General features: G+C 37.4%; 1 protein-coding gene across 1 annotated transcript; it reads left to right on the forward strand.

Moving 5' to 3' along the window:
• Positions 1-92: 92 nt before the first annotated feature.
• On the forward strand, positions 93-20235 carry LOC133279939 (transmembrane protein 180-like). Its single transcript, XM_061474177.1, is given in 9 exon segments — positions 93-184; positions 3749-3924; positions 4687-4772; positions 4774-5256; positions 5258-5396; positions 8289-8443; positions 9744-9827; positions 10828-10971; positions 18419-20235. Coding segments are annotated over 9 exon segments (1476 nt in total). The 5' UTR covers positions 93-105; the 3' UTR covers positions 18549-20235.
• Positions 20236-21327: the final 1092 nt, after the last annotated feature.

Raw genomic sequence — 21327 nt, forward strand, 5'->3', positions numbered from 1 at the left:
CACAACACCCTCACCTCCTCCGCGGGGAGCCAATGGGAAGCCGCCCGCAGGAGAGATCGAAAGGAGCCTAAACCAATCACAAAGCGAATTCGTATCAACCTGCCAATGAGAATGAAGGGAAGGTTGGTCTGGGCTAATTACGCCCCGCCCCGGCAGCTGGCTGCGCTGCCTCCCGTCGGTGGAGGTTGGGTGGTGGCGGTGAGGTGTGAGGTGGTTGCTGGGCCCTGAAGGGTTAATGGCGGCAGCTGGTTGCCGTGGGGGTGCCGGTGGGTCTGCGCTGGAGCAGAGCTGGCACAGCCCAGGGCTGGGCAGCGCGGCCGGGCGTAGGGTAGTTGTGGCTCCTGGTCGCCCCGTGTCGGGAGCCCCCGGGGAGCGCTGAGGAAGAGCGTGTGAGGAGGGGCTCAGCCCGCGCCTCGGTTACCTTAGCGGCGTCACGCCCAGGTGCGGGCCGCAGTCCCGCCACCACCCCGGGGAGCCTCGGCGCCCGAGCGCGGCAGGGGAGGGCGGAGCCGAGTGTGGTCCCGCTGGGGCGTGCAGCTGCGGAGCGGCTGTCATGGCTGGAAACGGCCGTTTCCATCCCCGCGTGGTGCTGGGGCGCTCACCGCTCGCTCCCGCTTCTTTCCCCCCGAGGGGGGAGGAGCCGTGTCCCGTATCTGTAGAGCTGCTGAGGGAAAGCTGGGTTGATTTGACCAGTTTTAATAGATGAGCATCTCCAGACTTCCAGCCCTGCAAGTTTCTGGAGCCCCGTGCCTGCCAGGAGCCGCAGCTGGGCAGCCACAGCATCGCGGGCTGGGAGGGTGGCGGCATCAGAACATCTCCTCCCCTCCTGCTCCAAGTGCTTTGTGTTTGCATCCGCCCTCTGCTTCAGCAGCATTTCCCCGCAGTGTTACTGCTCGGGACTAGGAAAGCCTTTATTCTTTGTTCTGCCTTAATGTGGTTCAAGTCATGGTAGAAAGATGAGGAAGATACTTGTGTCCGACCAGTTTGTCAGGAGTGTGGGCATTGTGCTGCAGTGTGGGACCCAGCCCAGCAGACCATGATGTCAGCTAGTGTGCTTCAGTCAAAATCTGCTATTGCTTGGGAACCCGCTTTTCTTTAGACTCATGCTCTAGTTTCTTCTAGCGATTGTCATCTAGCCCTGGGAGAAACGCAAGTATGCAGTGTCTCACTGGTTTAAACAGTCTGTTCTTTTGGCTCAGCTGTACTAACACGGTTGTAACCACTAGACTGCCTTCTGTGAGTCACAAAATGTCAACACCTGTGCTCTAACCTACTCAATATAAAGGCTGACAATTAAAAAGAGCGAGAGAGAGAGGGTAGTCATGTGTGATTTCATTGTTATACCATTAAAGAGTGCATCTTTGAGGAAGGAAGTGTGGTACCTCAACTTCTAATTGAACTTATTTCATACACAAGTTACAGGGCCAGCTGTACCAATTAGCGTAAAGAGTTGTGTCAGATCCTGTATATTACAGTTAGTCATAACACCAGAGACCTGTTTGTGTGTTGTTAAAAGGTTTTTATTGAAGAAATTTCAAATTTCTTTTTACTTTCAAATATTCTGAAGCTCAGGGGATTTCTTTCTTTTTTTCCTGTGTGTGTAGGAAGGAATTGAGTCAAACATGATTTGAGAAATTACTGTTAGTTTGCTGGCAGTGTTTTAATTCGAAGCACTTTATTCTTGGTGCTCCTGGAACTGGAGGAAAAGGGGAGCTCCCAGTTCTCCTTTTGAAGACCTAAGCAAGGATCTCCAGGGAGAAATAGAGATGAAAAGTCTACCTTTCCAAAACCACTTCATGAAGTACATTTGTGGAGGCTTGAACATGCATGCCTTAAAATACCTAAGTGAGACTTGGTCAGTAACACACTTACTGTAATGACTTTCACAGTAACATCAAACTTACTTTAAAATATAAACATTTCAAATGGGCATCTTTTCAACAGCTTTATCTTCACTATAGGTTTCTCAGTAAAAGTTTACAAAACCAAACAAATAAAAAAAAAAGGCAAAATTTCATCACTTGAAAATGGAATTTTCTCTACAGCTTGAAAATACACATTACAATCATCCTCAAGTGCCTAAAAATTCAGTTATATTCTTACAAATAAATTGGCTTTAGAAATGCTTTGGATCAAGTTGTCAGCTTGATTTTTTGTTTGGTTTGGTTTTTTGGTTTTGTTTTTTTTTACCTATAGTGTGAAGTTGTCTCCTCTGTGCATCTTGTTTCATGTTGGAGTATCTTAAATATATATGCAAAGATGCATCCACATTTTATTTGCTCTTCAGGAGTTCATTTTCTGCATCAGGGGTGGAAAACCTGCTGTTCCGTCACTTGCCAGAACAGGCACGTGTTCAGTCCCTCCTGACTTGTGGCTTTTGCCTGGCCCTTACCTGGCAATTAGGATTTTACCATCTTCCCTTGCAACAGCCTGGCTTCAGCCACTTTGTAAGCCACAGGAATGCTGAAAACAGCCTTGGTTTTCATTTCCTGTTTCTTCCATGGCCATTTTTGTGAGGTGTTTGGGGAGTTGTTTATAGATCTGCTTATTGAGCTGAACAAGCAGATATTCAAAGTAGGTATTTTGATGGATATTTGAAAATTTCATTTAGGATAAACATGTTAACATGCAGAGGAGCAAAGTGTGGGCTATTCACAAAAAGTAGGTTGTAAAGCTCTGGAGTCACAGTGTGTAGTAAGGCCTGAGTTTGAACCTGAAATATCTCTAAATTAATGACAGACAGCTTCCTTCAAACAGGTGCACAGATGAATAAAACCTCAGCTAAAACCAGATACCTGGGAGAAGTATTTTTGCATTGGGCTTATAGAATCAAATGTGGTCAATGACTACCTTTACGTAATCATTACTGAGCTTTAAAAGGTAGAGGATTCCTGGAACTAGTTATTTTCACAGAATAGTTTATTCCAAATATGCTTAAGTGAATTGCTAGATAGATGGAAAAGGTTAGCATCTCAAAAAATTGTTGGCTGAAGATTTGCTTGATATATTAAAGAGCTCTATATTCTTGGGCTGAATCTTTGTTATTTGGACAGGCTTAGAATGCTATATACATGTGTTACATGCTAGATTTTATTTACATGCAAAGCAAATCAAGATGTTTAAACTCTTAAAAGTTTATGGTTTATGGTTTCCATTCATATCTGATTAATTTATTAGGTTAAAGTTGTTTCTCTAGCTTGTTAACAATTAGCATTTAAAAATACAAGGACAAAACTTGCTATTTGTTTTGAAAGAAATACTCATCTAAGTGCATGCTGCATTTGACATTCATAGCAATGGAGTACGTAAGGGGATGAATTGAGCCACTTCATTCCTACGCAGTCCATAATTTTAAAACGATGTAGCTAGTAAGACAGATCTAAAATGTATACAATTATTTGAACTCTACACCAAGATTCATGTCAGCAATAGTAGATTTTTCTATTGAGTCTGTGCACCAGTTAGGAAGGGATTCTTTTACATTTTTGTCTACTTGTCCCATTGAGTTTTAGGAACTGGTTATACTTAGGAATATCACTGACTTCTTAGTAATTCCATCTATTCAGTTTTGGGCTCAGTGTCTTATAACTCAGCAAAGTGTTTCTCATTAAAAAAAAAAAAGGAAATAAGAATGGGGAAATTTCCCCCTAAGAATCCATTTCCACATGTCTGAAAAAGCAAATTTCCCATGTAATTTAATTTGGAAAATTTTACTATCAACTGTTGTAATTCTTTTTTGTAACTTTAGGAAGAAAAGAATTGTTCTTGCAGACAAAGTTTGTTTTGGGAATTCATCCTAATGCACTGGCGTATTCCATGACTACATTAGGTGCTGGAATGATGAACGGTATCTTTAACTTCTACTATGTTAAGCTTTTCCTAAACCAACACAAGATTTCAGAAGCAGCGTTTCATCAAGCACAGGTGTGGTACAATGGAGTATTCTGATTACCATGTTGTGCTTTGTGTCTGTGTTATCACAACACAGGAAGATTGGGTTTTTTTTACTTACAAATTAACTTTTGGATGCAGAGCAAATAGTTATACAGTAAATTAATTTTACATTTAGTTAATCCATAAGCAAGTGAAGGTACATGTAAAGCACATTGTTTACAGTCTTTAGACTAAGAATCTCCAGACTTTAACTGATGAAAAATTTTTTTCCTTTGATAGCTTGAAGTAATTTTGTAAACTAATCTTGTACCTCAGCTCTATCAATGTGTGTGACATTAGTGCTTTCCTATGGATTGTTTAAGTGCTTGAACACTGCCTTTACTCTGCAAGTCATTATCCGTGTGAGCAACCCTTATCGTAAATGGTCTCCTGAAAGTAATGGGCTGGCTCATGTTTTGAATTACTTAATGTGAGTGTAATATTTGGGCTTTGCAAGATGAAAGCTGAAATAAATAAGGTTTTGAAAGAGTGAAGTCTTAGAGACAGGGGTTTATTTCATGTGTAGTTGGGCACCTGCCTACTTTTCATCTTGTTTTTCAAAATTACTATAAATCTAAATACACTTAAGAATTAGTTCTGGAGACTGTTTTGACCTGAGCTTCCATCTTTACTTTTTCAGCAGAGATTTATTTTAAATAAACGTGGTATGTATTGCTTTTGTATTTGTATAACCTCTGCAGAAAAATCACCCTAATAATAAATTCTGTAGTGTTTCTTGCTTGTTTGTGCCAGGTTGTATTTATGATATGGAATGCCATTAATGATCCTCTTTTTGGGTATATGCAAGATAACTCCACATTCACATGCTGCTCAAGACACCATCTCAATCTTATATGGAGCTCCTTTATACGCATTAGCCTTTTTGCTTCCTTGGTTTCCTTGGAAACATTATGAAGAAGGGGACTGGCAAAGTGGTCTTCACTTCATCATTGCGTCATGTTCTTTTGATGGTTTGCTGACATTTGTGCTTCGAGCGCAGTGTGCGCTCTTTGCAGAGATTTCAACACGACATGAAAGTAGGCTTCAGCTTATTGAATACATCCAAGTAGCAACATTACTTGGCTCAACAAGCATTCTCTTTTGTGGTCTCATATCAAATAAGATTGAAAATTTTGCCTGTTTTCAGGCTTTCGCTGTTTTGGTCGCAGCATTAGCAACACCCTGTATGTGTTACACAGGCAAATACAGTACTAGGCAGTATGAGCAGCGAGAAATCTGTATGGAGAATGCTAATCTGGAAAATGGTGATGGAACTCTCTCCTGGTCCTCAGTAATTTCATTGACCAAACAGATAATGACAGAGAATGAACTTTTTCCAAGTCTTCCACGTAGCCTTCTGCAACAATTTTATGGTGATCTTTGCAGATAATCTTATTCCTAAGGACGTCCTCTCTTCCTCATTAAGAAGCATCATGTATGGAGCAGGCTTTATTTGTCCTCAGGTAGGCAGTTACACCTTTTTTATTCCAAAATATGAAAACATGGTGTTTTACTAGTTTTCATTAGTTTAAGGTATCCATTTACACTGTGTTGGAAACATGCTGTCTAATAAACCATTATTAATTTATTAATAAACCATAAACCATTGGCTATACCAAGAGACAAGTCTAGGTCACCAATGCTCTAAAAGAAGAAAGTTTCTGTATGTACAGGCTACCTAAATGTAAGGGTAGAGTAGTGAGAACAGGCAGGCAGACTGGTAGAGTATATGTTTACAAGAATGTAAGATTTAAGCATGCAAGGAGTGAATGTTTTGGATCCCACAGGGTTTATAATACCCAAGTATAAAGGAATGAAAAACATCGTCAAGATAAAAAGCTTCTAAAAGCAAAATCTCTAGAATTCTAGATTCTTTTCTCTTTGTTTTTGATTTTTAATACAGGATGGAAAAATAATCTCTTCTTCACGAAGTTTCTAAGATAAACTGCACAAAACACCAGAAAAAATTATTAGGTATTGAAAGCATTGTTGAAATATGTGGTATCTCAGTCATGAGAACCAAACAAAACTCCAAATAGCTGCTCTTGGAGAATAATACATTCCTATTTATTTTGTTGTCTTCTGTCTTGGTCAGCTATATTCACTTGGTAGAGAGAGACACACTTTCAAAACCTCAGCCAGGGATGGGGGGAGGAGTAATGAACTGGAAAAGAAAAGAGAACCCTAACAAGTAATGTGTGAGATCAAGAAAAGCAGCAAAAATAAGTCCCTCAGAATGTAAACTTGTCTGAAGTGGAGCAAAAAATTCTTCTGTTCATTCCCTCCTAACTTCTTTCACTCCATCTTTTAAAACTTTCAGTTTCAAAGCTGAGTACCTGACTTTTCTCATAGGTGTCATGGTGCTCAAAATTTCTGACAATCGGGCTGTTACATTTGTTAAATGATAGTGGGTTTCAGTAAGTAATATGTAAAAGAAGATGTGTGCAAATGCATCTGGAATTCACAGCTCAACATACAAATCCTAAACGTATCTTCTTTGTTCCATAACTCCTAAATATCTGCAATTTCAACTTTTATCCTTGCCACAGGTTTGGGTCTTTTTTTTTGTTTCCTGCAACTCAAACAACTAGCTGATGAACTTTGGAAATAAATCAAAAGCTACAGATGTTAGGAAAGCTTAAATATTTTTACACTCTATATATAGCAATCACTTTTGTTGATAAAATCAGCGTGACAGTGTGAAACCAACCGTCTTTCAGAAAACACATCTCTCTCTGCTCCCCAGAGACTCTTGTCTAGGTCACTGAACCATAAGAGTGTTTGCTATGACCTTATTTTCCTCAAGTTTTGTCCCTTTGAGCTCAAGATATAAGAGAATTCTCTTGTGTCAACATCCTGAACTTCACTTGCTGGAAAAGCACCCAGCCCTTGTAAACTAAAGCCCCTTCTTAGGAATTTGTGCTTCAGTGGCTTGTACTTCTGCCTCTGCTTCCTTTTAGTAGTGGTTGTGGAGAATAAAACCTGTCTACAAGGAAACTTCGTTGCTGAAACACAGGCAAACAATCTAAATTTGCATCATTAAGTTAGTTTGCTTAGAAATATGCAGTCTTGGAAACATGCAGGTATTAAGGAATATTCAGTCATAAGTACTTCCTGAGACAGGGTTATTTCTCAATTACAGGGAGACAAGGTCATGGTTTTTACAATAAACAGGCATTAAATAATCCTGTACCATTTCTAGTGTAGGCACTTTTCTGTAAAATGCCTGAAAACAGCCAGGGGACGAGGATATTTAAGTTTCTTTAAACCAGATTTTTTTCTTATACCAACTTTCCAGACTTTTTTTACCTCCCTGATCCTTGGTTTAAGTAGAAAACTTGAACTTATTTATGATAGTATTTGCCACAGTAATCTTTGACTGTAGCATCCTGGTTTTAATTCATTATGTTAAAGCATTTAAATGTGTGAACAAATGTACAAAGAGAATTCTTTCCTGTTCTTCATTTTAATATTACACTATTCATCTCTGTAACACAGAGGGAGGAGAAAATGTGTATCTTTATAGAGTCAGTGACTATTTTTTATGATAGTGATGAGGACTGCATACATATAGATGGTCACATAGGCTCGTATAATAAAAAGAACATAATTCATTACAAAATGTAAAGTGAGGAACAATAGAGAAGAGCTTACTCTTTGTTTATACTATAATCAGCACTTAATACCATTTTCATGAGGTTAGCCATCACTAGCTTCTCATATGGATTACTGCTTGCTATGATTGGCAGAACTAAAACGTAGCCATACGTGCTGTCCACTGGCATCTGCCTTTCTCTACTTGCTAGTGAAGTCTCTAACTTGCTTCCATCAGCTGTCTTGGTGAGCTTGCTTTATCAACCTAAAATTTGTGCTTAATTTCTACAAATGCCAGTGAAAGTAGTAATATTGATGAGAAAAACAATTATTGGAAATATTTTTGACCAGCAGTTAAAATGGCAAATGCTTGGTTTACAATTAATATTACTGCAAATTTAACTATTTAAGGGATATCAGACATAAAGTTCATGAGCATTAAATAATAGTATGGGAATGTGGGAAACAGTATCTTCCTCAGGATATTGTAGTTCTCAGCTGGCTGGTTTTGAGTGAAAAATCCTTCTTACCTGGTAGAGGTAGCACAGAATGAGCCAGTAGATAGTTCTTTTTTTCAGTTCCTAGTTTTTACTTGAATTGAGCTTTTCACAAAGGGTTGGTTTGTGCTTTAGTTTTGTTTGTTCTTTGTTTTTTTTTTCCTTAATGGTTAATAATAAATTACATCTGGTCTGTGCTTTATAGCTCTCCTAATGCTGAGATACTGTATGTATATCATATGTGTGTATATATTATCTTTTCAGTGCCTTGTTCTTCTCAGTCGTGCTTCACTGAAGAAGTTTGGTTATTACAGAATCATCATGTTTTCCTTCTACTTTGAAGGAGTAGCTGCTGCTGTCATGTTTATTCTAGGGTCAGAACACTGTTATCTGTTGGCATTTTACCTCATGACAAACATGTAAGTAAATACACTTCCCTTTTCATAGATACAGCTTAAATAATTCTAACAGAGTGGACACTTGCTTTTAATAGCGTGAAGATTTTGCCACTTCTTTTATGGTTTTCTTTCTGTTCTGTTTCTCTTGTTAAAAATGTTGAAACTCCAGTTACAATTTTTTTCAGCTTTCTTTTTATTCTGCTTCAGCTTTTAATTTCTGCTTAAAAAAAAAAAAAACCTGAAGTATGAACAGTGATGAAGGTTTGCAGCCCCATGCTTCCAGCCACTTACCTGCTATAACATGAGATTCAAGGGAAGCAGAATCTCTTCTGATCCACGTAGACAGAGGAGATCTCAGCAGAGAAGCTCTTATTTAAAAAAAGACCTTTGTATCAGAATATTGTCACAGTGGTTTGGTGGTGGTTTTTTTTTTTAATTTTCTATTTTAATGCATTCTTTCTACATGTTCTTTCCTACCATCCTTCATCTTTTTTCTTCTTTTCCCTGTTTTCATTCTCATTTTCAGTATATCAGTCATGGGCTACTGTTAACACTGGATTGTGTGAACAATAAATTGAATCTCATTACCTGCATACTTTAAATGGTGAAGATATATGTTGATTTCCCCAGGAAAAAAAAACACCTCTAAGGTATCTAAAGACTCTATGTTTAAAGTGCTAGTTGTTCAAAGCCTCTTCTAAATAAAAGCTAATCACACCCAAAATGTACTAAGACATAGGAATCTCAATATTTGAGTTTATGGATTCTCTTCACAGTTCAAGAGTTGTTTCTGGGTGAGTGTGTTTAAAGGCATATATATACACACATATGCAAACATGAATACAATGTAAGTAAATATATAGGAATGCATATCAAATCTTTTTATTGTCCTAATTCTCCCACTTGGAAGTTTGTCTTCCATATGGTCTTTCTAGTAATGCTCATGTCCTTTTCAAATTTCAAGAAGAAATTTTCAGTCACTCTTTCCTCTCAGGTGCTTCTCTTCTCCATGTCATTTTAAGTGACATTTACTGATAACCTCAAGTAAATATTTATGACCTTTTGCACCAGTGTCCGAGAAAAAAAGAGAAAAGAGAAAAAACCTAGGTTTGCATATTGCTTTGTAATTCTCAGTTAAGAACAGATCTAATAATGCTTTCAGAGCTGCTGTTTAAACAGATAAATCACATAGTTTTAAAGAAAGTCTCTGTGGTTATGGAAAGGTCAGTATTGGGGTATGTATGCTAGAATGTCAGTTACGATTTCATTATGAAAGTGTATATAAGAACTGTGATCATCTTAAATATTTTGTCCTTTTTTGGGTAATTGTGCAAGCTTCATTTAGTTTGTTCAATTTGCCTTTGGCAGATACTGTTGATGCAGATTTAATAAAGCACAAGTGGAGGTATGTCCATCAGAACTTTTTCTGTAAATATGCTATCTCCTTGCCATGTTACTCTTTCATAAGCTAGATCATGTCAAAGTAAAGACAGTAAATAGTCTTGGATCCTTGACACAGAACTAGTTTTTGTATGAGCAACTTAGCATAAATAAAGATATGAACTTTATTCAAGTTTCCTGCAGTTAATTCAGTAGAGTGATTGCAACAGATTATTAAGTAATTTCTAGTTTTAATTATACATAGTATAAGCCAGGTCCTTAATTTTTTTTTGTGTTTCTGTTTTTGTTAGCTTCAATTGAATTATTCTGTAACCACATACATTTATTGTAATTTACAAAATTTTCTGAATAAGGCCTTTCTAACATGGAAAAGGTGCTTATAAAACTTTGCCTATGCTACTTCAAGTGTAAATTTCAAAGTCTAACTGGTTGCTGTTATCTCTCTGAAATAAAAATTGATAAAACCTGCTGTGATGTAACATATTACAACTCATGGATCTTCTGGATTTTTACCAAAGTGCAGGTAACTTCCCACTGCTTCCATCAATGTTTATTTAAGTGCAGATTCAGTCCTGGTAACTGTATGAAAGGACTTGCCCCTCAAAGGTGAGAGCTATTGCTTTCATGAATAAAAAAATGCCTCCTTTTCTGGCCACATGCATGTAAATTCTGAAGTAATTAACTCTCCCTGCACTGTTCAGTCTAACTTCACTTCAGTTATCACTCTATGTGCACAAAGTTGAATTTGACTGCAAGTCATTTCAGAATTGGGGCCATGCTGTATATATACACCAGAGGTTTATTACCTTTCATTTCCAAAGAAATTTAAATTTCATTATGATGATTGATCTGTTTGCTATAATGGATGAACTATATAAAGCCAAGTATCATAACAGTTACCATCTGCATATTAAAAGGACTTTAAAAATCACTGTTGTAATTAATATACTAACAAGTTTGTGTTGTGCATTCATTTCTTGGGTTTTTTTCCTTAACTATTTTAGATCACCACTTTCCTCTATGGTTTTTGACACCAATGCTTTATTTATGAAGCCTGCCCAATCTTTGGCTCCAATGCTTGTGGTTACAATACTAAATCAATTTGGATATGAGAACCTGAATAATGAAGTTGCTCAACCTGATCCAAGGTGAGTTCAAAAGGGATACTTTAAATCACAGAAATTAACATGAAATAATCTAAAAAGCAAATTAATCTGCAATTAGTTTGCATGAACTGCACTTCAAAAGCATGAGTGCTTTAAAAAATATTTTTCTGTTTTTTATCTGTGGAGGAATAGAAATAGTTTTTAAAGGAATCATTTCCTAAACAGTACACATGAGGGTATCTACCTGATTTTGAAACACAAAGGATAAATTTCAGTAGTTGACCACCTCCTGTTCTATTGCAAAAAAGAAAAGAAATCTTTGAGATCACCTCAAGATAGATGTTGTCCTGGCTTTTGTGTTTTGTTTATCTCATAAACCTACTTCCATAAATACATAATTCTAACAGCATTGCTTTTTAGATACATTTTTGTCTGAGAGAAAGCAGTATAATCACTGGAGGAAGGGAATTTTCCTCAAGTAGGAGTATAATTTTGGCTTTGATACTACTTATCATTCTAATGCTAACGATTTCATTGCAGTCCCTGGAGACCTTAATACACAGGTTGCTAGTTAGCACATTGGAAATGCATGGGCTTTTGTAAAAAACTAATAAAGAGGGAATCAGTACACTGAAAGGGTCAAAGGGTGTTTATTTATGACCAACAAGAGGAAGTGGCAACATGAGGAATGACCGAAGTCAGGGCTACAAGGCAAAAACCAGTCTTGATAAGGATTTGCTTGAGAGAACAACCTTAAATACACAGAAGACAATTGTACGTGAACTTTTGTGGAGGGAGCTCTTGAAGGAGAAAAGACTGGTTGTGTCACCTGAGGCTGGTAGAATGTGTCGTATTTGAGGAATTTTCTAAAGAAATCTCTGAGTAAAAACATGGCATGAAAAGACAACAGGTGGTCTTCAGAAAAGCATCCTGACACAAGCAAAGAAGGCTTTACTTTGAGGCTGTTTTGATTGAGTTGATTGAGTTGATTTCATTTTAATACATTCTGTCCATAGCCAGCCAGTGAGATGATGTGAAGAGGACATGAACCTCATTATAATGTCAAATAAGATGGGTGATCTTTTCTTTTGCAGAAGAGTCCTAAGTTGAACTGGATGTGGATATGAGAGGGCTGAATATATTAATCTTGATGATTCAGAGAAAATCAGACTTAAAACATAAAACCTGCAGTTCTAATCCATTTCAATCAGATAAATGATACCTTTGTGGATGGATTTTAAATCACAGTAATTACAAATCTTTTTTTTTTTCCCAGTAAGTAGACTCTGGACTATAGCAACAATATATTTCTTACATAGAGAGCTGAAATACTTTGCTCAGTCTCTAAAACTGTATTTTCACTTCAGTCATGCTGAACTTTGATTTATTTAACTAGAGCAAGAAACAGCATAAAGGTACAAAGCTGAGATCAGTTAATTAAGGAGCACCTGAATTATATTTCTTTTGCCTATCCCTTCGAAAATAATTTCTTAAATCTGAAGCAGTCTGCACATGTTTTCTGTATGTATATATGTGTGAATGTGCATGGCCTTTTCTTTGCAATTGGACTACTGTGTGGGCATAAAGTCCACAAAGACCATACTACTCAGGATTGTTTCTAGGGAGTCAGTTTGCCCATGGCAATGTACTCAGACCATTGACTGAGCTAAAATTACTTACACGTATTAAAACCCTATCAGATCTATCTCAGATTTCAGCCATAGGCAGATAGCTAGAATACACTTGCCTCAGGACAAAGCTGGTTGGGGTCAAAGAGAAACTGAATACAGGAGGTTGCTTAAAATATGCTCATACTGTTTGGGAAAAAGGAAAAAATCACACATGCGAATTACATATAATGAAGGGTTCTCATCCATTCCAATACAATCTCAGCTCCACTGTCCTTTCTCCTTCTCCAAAGCTGGCAGCATCTATTAAGTGTTCTGGGAAGCATTTACTTAATTAGGTATAGTGTTAGTGAATTGTCAAGATGGCCAGAGAACCTTTATTCTGCATTAACAAAATGTTTGGGCCCTGAATAAATATGTCTTAAAGAGTTTCCAGCAATGTTGTTTACTGGGAGGAGAGAGAAGGTGCAGTCCAAAACCATAAGCTATTTCCTGAATCTAAATTACTTAGTTTTTCTTAATATACAATTAAAATTCTTAATGTGGAAAATTAAATCATAGCAACAATGAGGGAGCAGCTAAGCCTGGAAACCATTTGCAGGCACATTAGGTCAATAAAATCATCAGTAGTAGTCAGCACGGCTTCACCAAGAGGAAGTCATAATTGGCCAACTTGATAAACTTCTAGAATTACATGACTGGCTTGATAAATGCGGTAAAAGTGGTGGATATTGTCTACTTGGTCTTCAGTAAGACCTTTGAAACTGTCTCCCATAAGATCCTCATAAAAAAGCATTTGATATACAGGTTGGATGAGCAGACAGTGAGATGGGTTGAAAACTGGCTGAATGGCCAGGAGTAGATGGTTATCAGGGCATGAGGTCTAGTTGCAGGCTACTAACTAGTAGTTACACTAGTGGTGTATCATCAGGGTCTATAGTATGTCCAGTCCTGCTTAACATCTTTACTAATGATCTGGATGATTGGGCAGGATGTACCCTCAGGAAGTTTGTTGATGACACAAAACTGGGAGGTGTGGCTGACACATCAGAGGTCATGCTGCCATCCACAGGGATCTTGAGAGGCTGGAGAAATGGGTTGACAGGATTCTCATGGTTCAATAAAGAGAAATGCAAGTCCTGCACCTGGGGAGGAACAAGCCCAGGCACCAGGATATGACGGGACCACCCAGCTGGAAGGCACCTTGGCAGAAAAGGACCTGGGGCCCCTGGTGAACACGAAACTGAACATGAGCCACCAATGTGTTCTTGTGGTAAAGGCAGAGAATAGCATTATCTTGGGCTGCCTTAGACAAAGTATTGCCAGCAGGTCTAAGTTCCCCTCTGCTCAGCACTGATGAGGCCACTTCTGGAGCACTGTGTCCAAATGCGGCCTCCACAGTACAAGGGAAACATGGGCATACTGGAGAGAACCCAGCAGAGGACTACAGGTTATTAAGGGACTGGAGTATCTATGAGGAAAGGCTGAGAGAATTGGGACTGTTCAGGCTGGTGAAGAATCATGAGGGGGATCTTCTTAACGTGTATAAATATTTTATAGAAGGGTGCAAAGAGGTTGGATTCAGGCTTTTTCCAGTGGTGCCCAGTGACAGGACCAGATCAGTGGGCATAAACTGAAAAACAGGAGATTTCTTCTGAACATCAGGTAACGCTGTTTTATTGTGAGGGCAACTGAGCAGTGGTACAGGTTACTCAGGGAGGTTGTGGACTCCCCATTCTTAGAAATATTCAAAAGCTGTCTAGACACAGTCCTGGGCAGCTGGCTTTATGTGACCCTGCTTGAGCAGGGGTTTGGAGCAGGAGACCTCCAAAGGTCCCTTCCAACCTCAATCATTCCATGGGTCTAAATCTGTGAACAAAATTCCAGTATTTAATGATAGTGAAAATATGAATATGTTACAGATAAGCAGTTGCTTTTTATATACAGATCTTGCTTGTCACTTTAGGTTTTTTTTTTCACAGTTATTTCACAGATGCTCTTACAAAGCAAAAGAATCTTAATAAGACATAACTTATTATCTGTGTTTAGCTTGGGGGATGTTGTATGTTTTATATATTAATGTTCTGTGGACTGAGTGGAGAAAAGCGTGGTTTCGTATTCTCAGCAACTTCCCAGCTTTTGCTGTAGTAAAACATATTTTCCAGCAATGAGTTTACTGTTGAAAATGATAGAACATCATTATTCACACTTATTTTTGTGTAATATTTTCATTTAATTTCCTCATTCCTCCTTTCTTGATGTGTTGCTTACTCAAGACCATATGGAATGCTGAAGCTCAGAAACTTTCTGAATGACTTCTACTTGCATATCAAAAAAAGGTCACAGCTTCCAAGGGAAGGGGATGTCTTTTTCTCCTCTACTTCATTTATCTTACACATTTTATAGCATTTTATTAATAGCATACTGCCTTTAGAAGTTGCCTTCATAAATATGCTCTTTGGTGCTCATCTTCCCCTGTACCAAAAAAAGATAAATATGTCTATCAAAAGCTGTCTGCTGAGACCAATCATGTATCTTCTGATTCTTATGCCTCCAGCAAAAAGTCTGTAAGATGACACGACCTCATCTACACTTCTTCATCATTCCAGTGACCTCATTTTTGTTCTTCAGCTGTGTGATGGCTCCTTGACATCCTCCATGATAAAGACATTTCATTATTGCTTCATTAGAGCACCAGAATTCCATGAAGAGTACCAACCGACTATAAGGTGCTGGGTTTTAAGCTTTGCCTGTCTTCTGTTGCTATCATGCTGTTGAGCAATTCACACATCTATGTTTTCTGCTTCAGTAAAGTCACATTCCCAAGCAGCTTATTAGGGCAACTGGCAAGTTATGAGTGAAATTCTTACCGCAAAAGACCTTTTGAGACAGTAGTTCATCATTGTCTTGATGCCTCTCTTACAGTTGTACCCTGCAGCACACCCAAGCTGGTAAGACAGTGAAGAAGTTTTATACAAAGAGTAAGATTCCAGAAGAAAGGAAAATTCGGTCCCCTTTGTCCTTTATCTGTGAGGTATCATAACACTGCCGGGTGGATTGTTAAGATTCATCAGAAGTGAGAAAATTATTATTGCTGAACAGTGATTCCAGTACTGGATTAAGCCAGGCATTCCGCAGACCTGGACTGTCTTTCTCTTCCTCTGTACCAAAGCCTTTGAACTTACCATTCACATCATCAGCTCCTTACTTACCAGTAATTTTTTCTGCCTCAGTGTGGTTTCTTAGTCACAGTGATGTCTTCTTCCTTAGCAGCAATCCAGTACCTCTTGGTTTCACATCTGGTATCATAATTCTGAAGTGTCACTTCTGCTATGAATAGTGTGTATCTCTTACAGAAGTTGTCTTCCTCTTTGGTGTAACCTTATTCACACATGAAGTTGGCCAGTATATTGTACACATTTCCATATGTGTTACACATGGTTCTGCATACAGTAATATACACGTTATACCACATTCTTAGGGAATTTGGTCACTATACATCAGGTAAGCATTTTGTAGTGGAAGATAGTTTAATGAGTATTTTTAAATATCCTTAAAATTTTAGCAGTAGTCCTATTGGGACCCCAATCCAAAAAAATCCCAAAACTGTCGGGATTTTTTTTTCTTTTTGTCCATTATCATAGCAAAGCATTACCTGCCCATATGGCTTGGGGGTTTTCTGTTTGGTTTTGGCTATGGAAAAGATACCTAGTTTAAAATCTCCCTCTTCTGGACAGCCCCTACAATTACAACTAACTTCTCGTGAAAGTGTGCTTTTCAAATTCATTCTTCAGAACTCAGGAATTTGACAGCAACTCTTCATTATTTATTGGAGGCACTTTCAACTGTTAATACTTTCATACTGAATTACTGGAGTACATGACATTCTATTCAGAGTGTTATTAGGGCTGTTTATGAAAGATTTTATGTTTTATTCCTGTGTGTGCAAAAAAATGTAGACATGGAAATTTCTGAAGTTACTGGTTCAGCTGTTACTATAATGAAATCTGATCTCTGCTCTTGATTTATCCCAGTCCCTTAATGAAATATTTTCCCATTCCTTGTTCTGTGTACCAAAGATATTTTTCATAATTCCTGCAGTAAATCAGGCTTTTACAGCACAATGGATAATATTGTTTTCTTAAACCAACCAAATCAGGATTGCACTGGCGCGAGTGATTTCGCAGATGTTCTTTCTTTTTCTTCGTCCTTCCTGAAGTCCATGTGTAAATGGAATAATTTTACTAATGAAAACTGCTCTTTAGCATGCAGAACAGGCTAAGTACAACCCCAACATCCTGTTAACCATGTCTTAGTCCTGTTTCATCTTTAGCTAGGTATGTAATTTGTTGGTGGCCTCCCTGCTGACATGGCTCATACAATTAACTACTGGCAGATGTGGTGTGCATGATGTAGGCGCTTGTTTACTTGTAGGTGGACTGAAGATGCAATTGCATACAGGCCAGTAAACAACATCCAAATGGTAAATTATTGTTACTGCCAATAAGCATTGGCTATGCACCAGTGACCTGCTAGCGAACGCTTCCAGTCTTGTATGTAGTTGCCCAAGTGATTTAGTAATTCACTTGTGAGCCTGTGGGTTTTTTTGTTTTCTTATGTAGCATTAGCATATACATGACTTGAGATCAACCATGATCACTGTATGAGTGTGTATATGTACTAAGGACTAAATCTGGCCTATGATAAACGCTGCAAGCATTTTTTCTGTTAAATGTAGTGATATGATATATGAGTTGATTCTTTAATGATTCAGAGAAACTTAGGTTTTATTGAAAGGCCTGCTCAAGTTTTTTTCACAGATCTCAATTTTTTTTGGATCACGTCCATACCTGTTCTGTGAGACTCCTATCTCATCCCTTAATGATAAAGAAAATAATATAAACTGCCTCATGGAGAGAAAGTTCATTTAGGGGCTGTTTCTCAGCTTGAGTTGACTTTCCTGCTATTTAGTAATTAGAATCCAATAATTAACAGAATGCCAGCTGGTAGATAATGATTTTAGCTACTAGATAAATGCCTAAATGTATGCTTTAAGCTGTCAGAAACCATACTGTTCATAAAAAGGCATAAAAGGGAACTCATTAAAGTCCAATATTTTGCTTTTCTCATTCATATGTGTTGATGTTTTTATCTCTTATTCCTTAGAGAAGATTTAGGTGAGGAGGTAGTATGCATCCATGTGAATAAATGAGAATGAATGTTAACCTCACATGTATTCCTTTTATGGCTTTTATTATCTGTAATAATTTATTTTAAACAAAATAAAACAGTGCTTACTATTTCATATAGCCCTTTACACCATACCTAATTCTATGCATTAATCAAAACCTCCATCTAGCACTCAGCAACTATAACAACACACTATGTGGATACCTAGAAGCACAGATTTTAACTTAAATAAAATAATTTCATATTAAAATGTTTACTTCCATTTTCTGCTTTTATTTCTCTTCCAGATTTTTCAGTCCTCCTAAAGCTTTTCAAATGCTCTGTTCTGTAATTGGATTATATTACTTAAATTGATTTCTGTATTACATAATACAGATGTATAGTAGTGAACAGGATTTCATAGGTTGCCTACAGTGTATTGAAATTAACTCTTTGTGTACTAATTATATAATTTCCTCCCAGCTATTATGAAAGGAGCAAACAACATAAACGCATATTTGTATGTAGAATTAGAAAATATAATTGAAGTGCATTTGATATCTGCGATACTTGCTTTTAGGATTGATTGTACAGAGTAATGTGTGTACATGTATATAATGTGAGTCCTTTTGTTGTGAATTGACCGTTAATCTTCTTCACCTTGAAAGCTATGTTTGCATCTTCTTCACCAGCTTGTTTTTAGGTCTTCATGATGCCATGTTCTATTTGATCTGTCTGGTTCCACTCTGCATTGCAGTCATCCAGATCCTGGCGTGGGCTCCCTTTTCAATCCAGAATAGTCATGTAACAGCTGTACACTAAATTTGTAACAGTTGGTCAGTAAATCAGACAGTATGTTCTGAATGTAAAAAAGCAAAATTGCATTAAATGGACTATTAGACCAAACACAGTTTGAGCCATTTCAGTGAAGATGCATTCTTCAGCCTATGAAGACTGTAACACAGATCACATTAAGCCTTACTGCTGAGCCTGCACAGAGATTTTTCTAGTTCAGTTGTTTTTCTTTAATGGGATTTATCCTTCATTACTAGGTAAAGCCGTTTCTGGTATATACTGGTCACTGTTAACTCCTTTGAAGAATGGATATCAGTTAAAGGAATCCCATCTCAGCACCTGGAATTCAAGGGAACTGCATTTTCTTCAGCTTCCTCAAAGATGGCGGGTTAATTCTGCCATACTGATAGAATGGCAGATCTCTGAAGTTTATCTGGAAGAGCCTGGCGGATACCCTTCATGGATGGCAAAGAGATGAAGAGAAAAATTTAGATGGTGTGTAGCTGACGAGTATCAAGGCAAATCCGACAACTACCACGGGAAGAGCCAAGAGTAGTTAACTACCCCGTAAAAGTCTGTGTAAGGCTAAAGAAGAAAAAGATGAAAATGCTGTTCAGAAAAAGCTCCATATAGCTTCACTGGCTTTCCGAGTGTCTCTAGTTGTGGTAGGCAGATGCAGTTTTCTGGGTTTAAATGGGAAGATTATTTTGAAGGTACCATATTGTTAGTACTTCATACAGAATGTCATTGTGGTAAGGAAAACATTAGTGTGGGGATATAGTGGTGTTCAGTTAGCTGGACAACTCTAAGCATAGGCATACTGAGTCAAACTCTACCTGCTTAGTAGTGTGGCACTGGCAAACTCACTTGGTGTGCTGACAGTTGAAGTTAATTAATTTCTGATTAATTATTGCTAGCATCTTTTCAGTTACACTTTTAAATGGATCCTGTGATTTTTATAAAAGTCTATTTTGACAGAATTTCAGGAACATTGAATCCTCTTTTTTATTTCACACAGATTGTAATGATAAGTTGCTATGTTTTTTCCTCCAGTATATCCAGCATGTAATTTTGTAATGATATATAGCTAACTATAAAATAATAATATAATTTTTGTTCTTTATCTTGCCTAGGCAAACAATTTTAGAAGCACCTTTCTTACAGAGTGCTAGTCACTTGAAAGTACAAGATGCATTGTACGTATCCTGATTTTGAAGCGCTGAGCCAGCTTATTTCTAAGGCTTTACATTTATTGTGATAGGCAACTTGAACAGAAAGGAGTGTAAGAGTGCATTTTGGCAGACACCAGTATAATCTAATGAAGAGGTCTGAGACTGGAAATACCAGTGTTGAAAAAAAGTATTTTGTGCCTTTGTTTTTACATTTGCAGCGTAGAAACAATGTTTATCCTTGCCTTTTTTGAAGTGCAAAGTGCTTTCAAGGTGATGAGTGAAAAAGTGGGATAGCATTTTTAAATATTTAGATATTCCGAATGAACACTTTGATAGGAATATGAAAATTTACGTTAAAATGTAAGAAGGCAGAAGTGTGCTGGCATTTTAAGTTGCATTATCGTTTTTTTGTCTCTGTCTTGTCACAGATACCATTATTCATTTGCATTGTACGTGCTAATAGCATTATGTACACATTTTAGCATCACTTGTATTTATGAATCTAAAGAATATTTACACAAATACGAGAGCAGATAGACATAGATTGTGTGCTTAGATTCTGAATTTTAAAAGACCTACTGCACTCTATGTATGAATTTTGTGCTTGAAAAGCAGGAGGAGCAAAAGCCCAAGGAATCTTTGATTCATTATATGAAACAGTCTTCTCCCTGATAATTCCTTTAAAATAGTGATGGTAATAGACGGTAATAAATAACTTAAAACAGTTTTCTTTTTCTTTACTGTTTCTGTATTTCCTGAATTTCCTTTGTTCATCTGATCCTCATAAAATATATATTTTGATAGGTGAAAATGTTATTGTTCCACAAATAGGGTTTCTTAGATGACTTTTACTTAGTTCTAATATCAAATTATTAGAACATAGTGTACAACTGGGAGAGTGCTGTGCTATACAACAGGAAGACTAGTAAGTGGTATGAAGAGTCAAAATTATACCAAGAATTCTTTGAAATGATCAGAATTTTTTTTTTTTCTGGAAAATGTTTGGCAAAGATACCATTTTATTTGCTGAAACAGGAAAGGAGTAAAGGGTGATATGACTGCAGGCACAGTTTGAATAGCCTCTATAAACTTCTGCATCTTTAAGGAAGAGAAATTCCTTAAATTCTGCATCTTTAAGGAAGAGAATAGTGGAAGATTTCTAAGCAAGACGGCCTTAAAATATGAGAGATTAACTAACTGTGTGGAATAAACTAGTTCAGAAAACAAATCTGAGAAATACAGAACAAGTTATTTAATATGTAAAATATTAAGAATTTTTCAAATTTATTATCTATTATTCTCCCATTTATCTGTCCTATTTCTCTTGCTATAAGGGCAGGAAAAAAAGTGTCTTTCGTCATACCAATATTCAATCCAGAAGAGGACTGGAAAACAGCTTTAAATTCCGGCAGTAGTCTTATTACAAGAATAGAAGGTTAGCAGTATGTTATGATTGATGTCACTTACTCTCCATTTCTCTGTCACCCACTAAACTTTGTTATCCTCTGCTAAACCTACATGATTGTTTTTGGCCATGAATCAAGTAACAGGATGATCAAAGGCAAAAGTTCAGTGTCCAGCAACAGCTGGTTTGTCTGCTTTCTCTCCTTATTAGCTAACAGTATCTGAGTTTG

This window comes from Pezoporus flaviventris, unplaced genomic scaffold (genome assembly GCF_033815535.1).
Source record: "Pezoporus flaviventris isolate CSIRO_AGI_PZ_B2104156 unplaced genomic scaffold, CSIRO_AGI_Pfla_v1 ptg000078l, whole genome shotgun sequence".
NCBI lineage: Eukaryota > Metazoa > Chordata > Aves > Psittaciformes > Psittacidae > Pezoporus > Pezoporus flaviventris.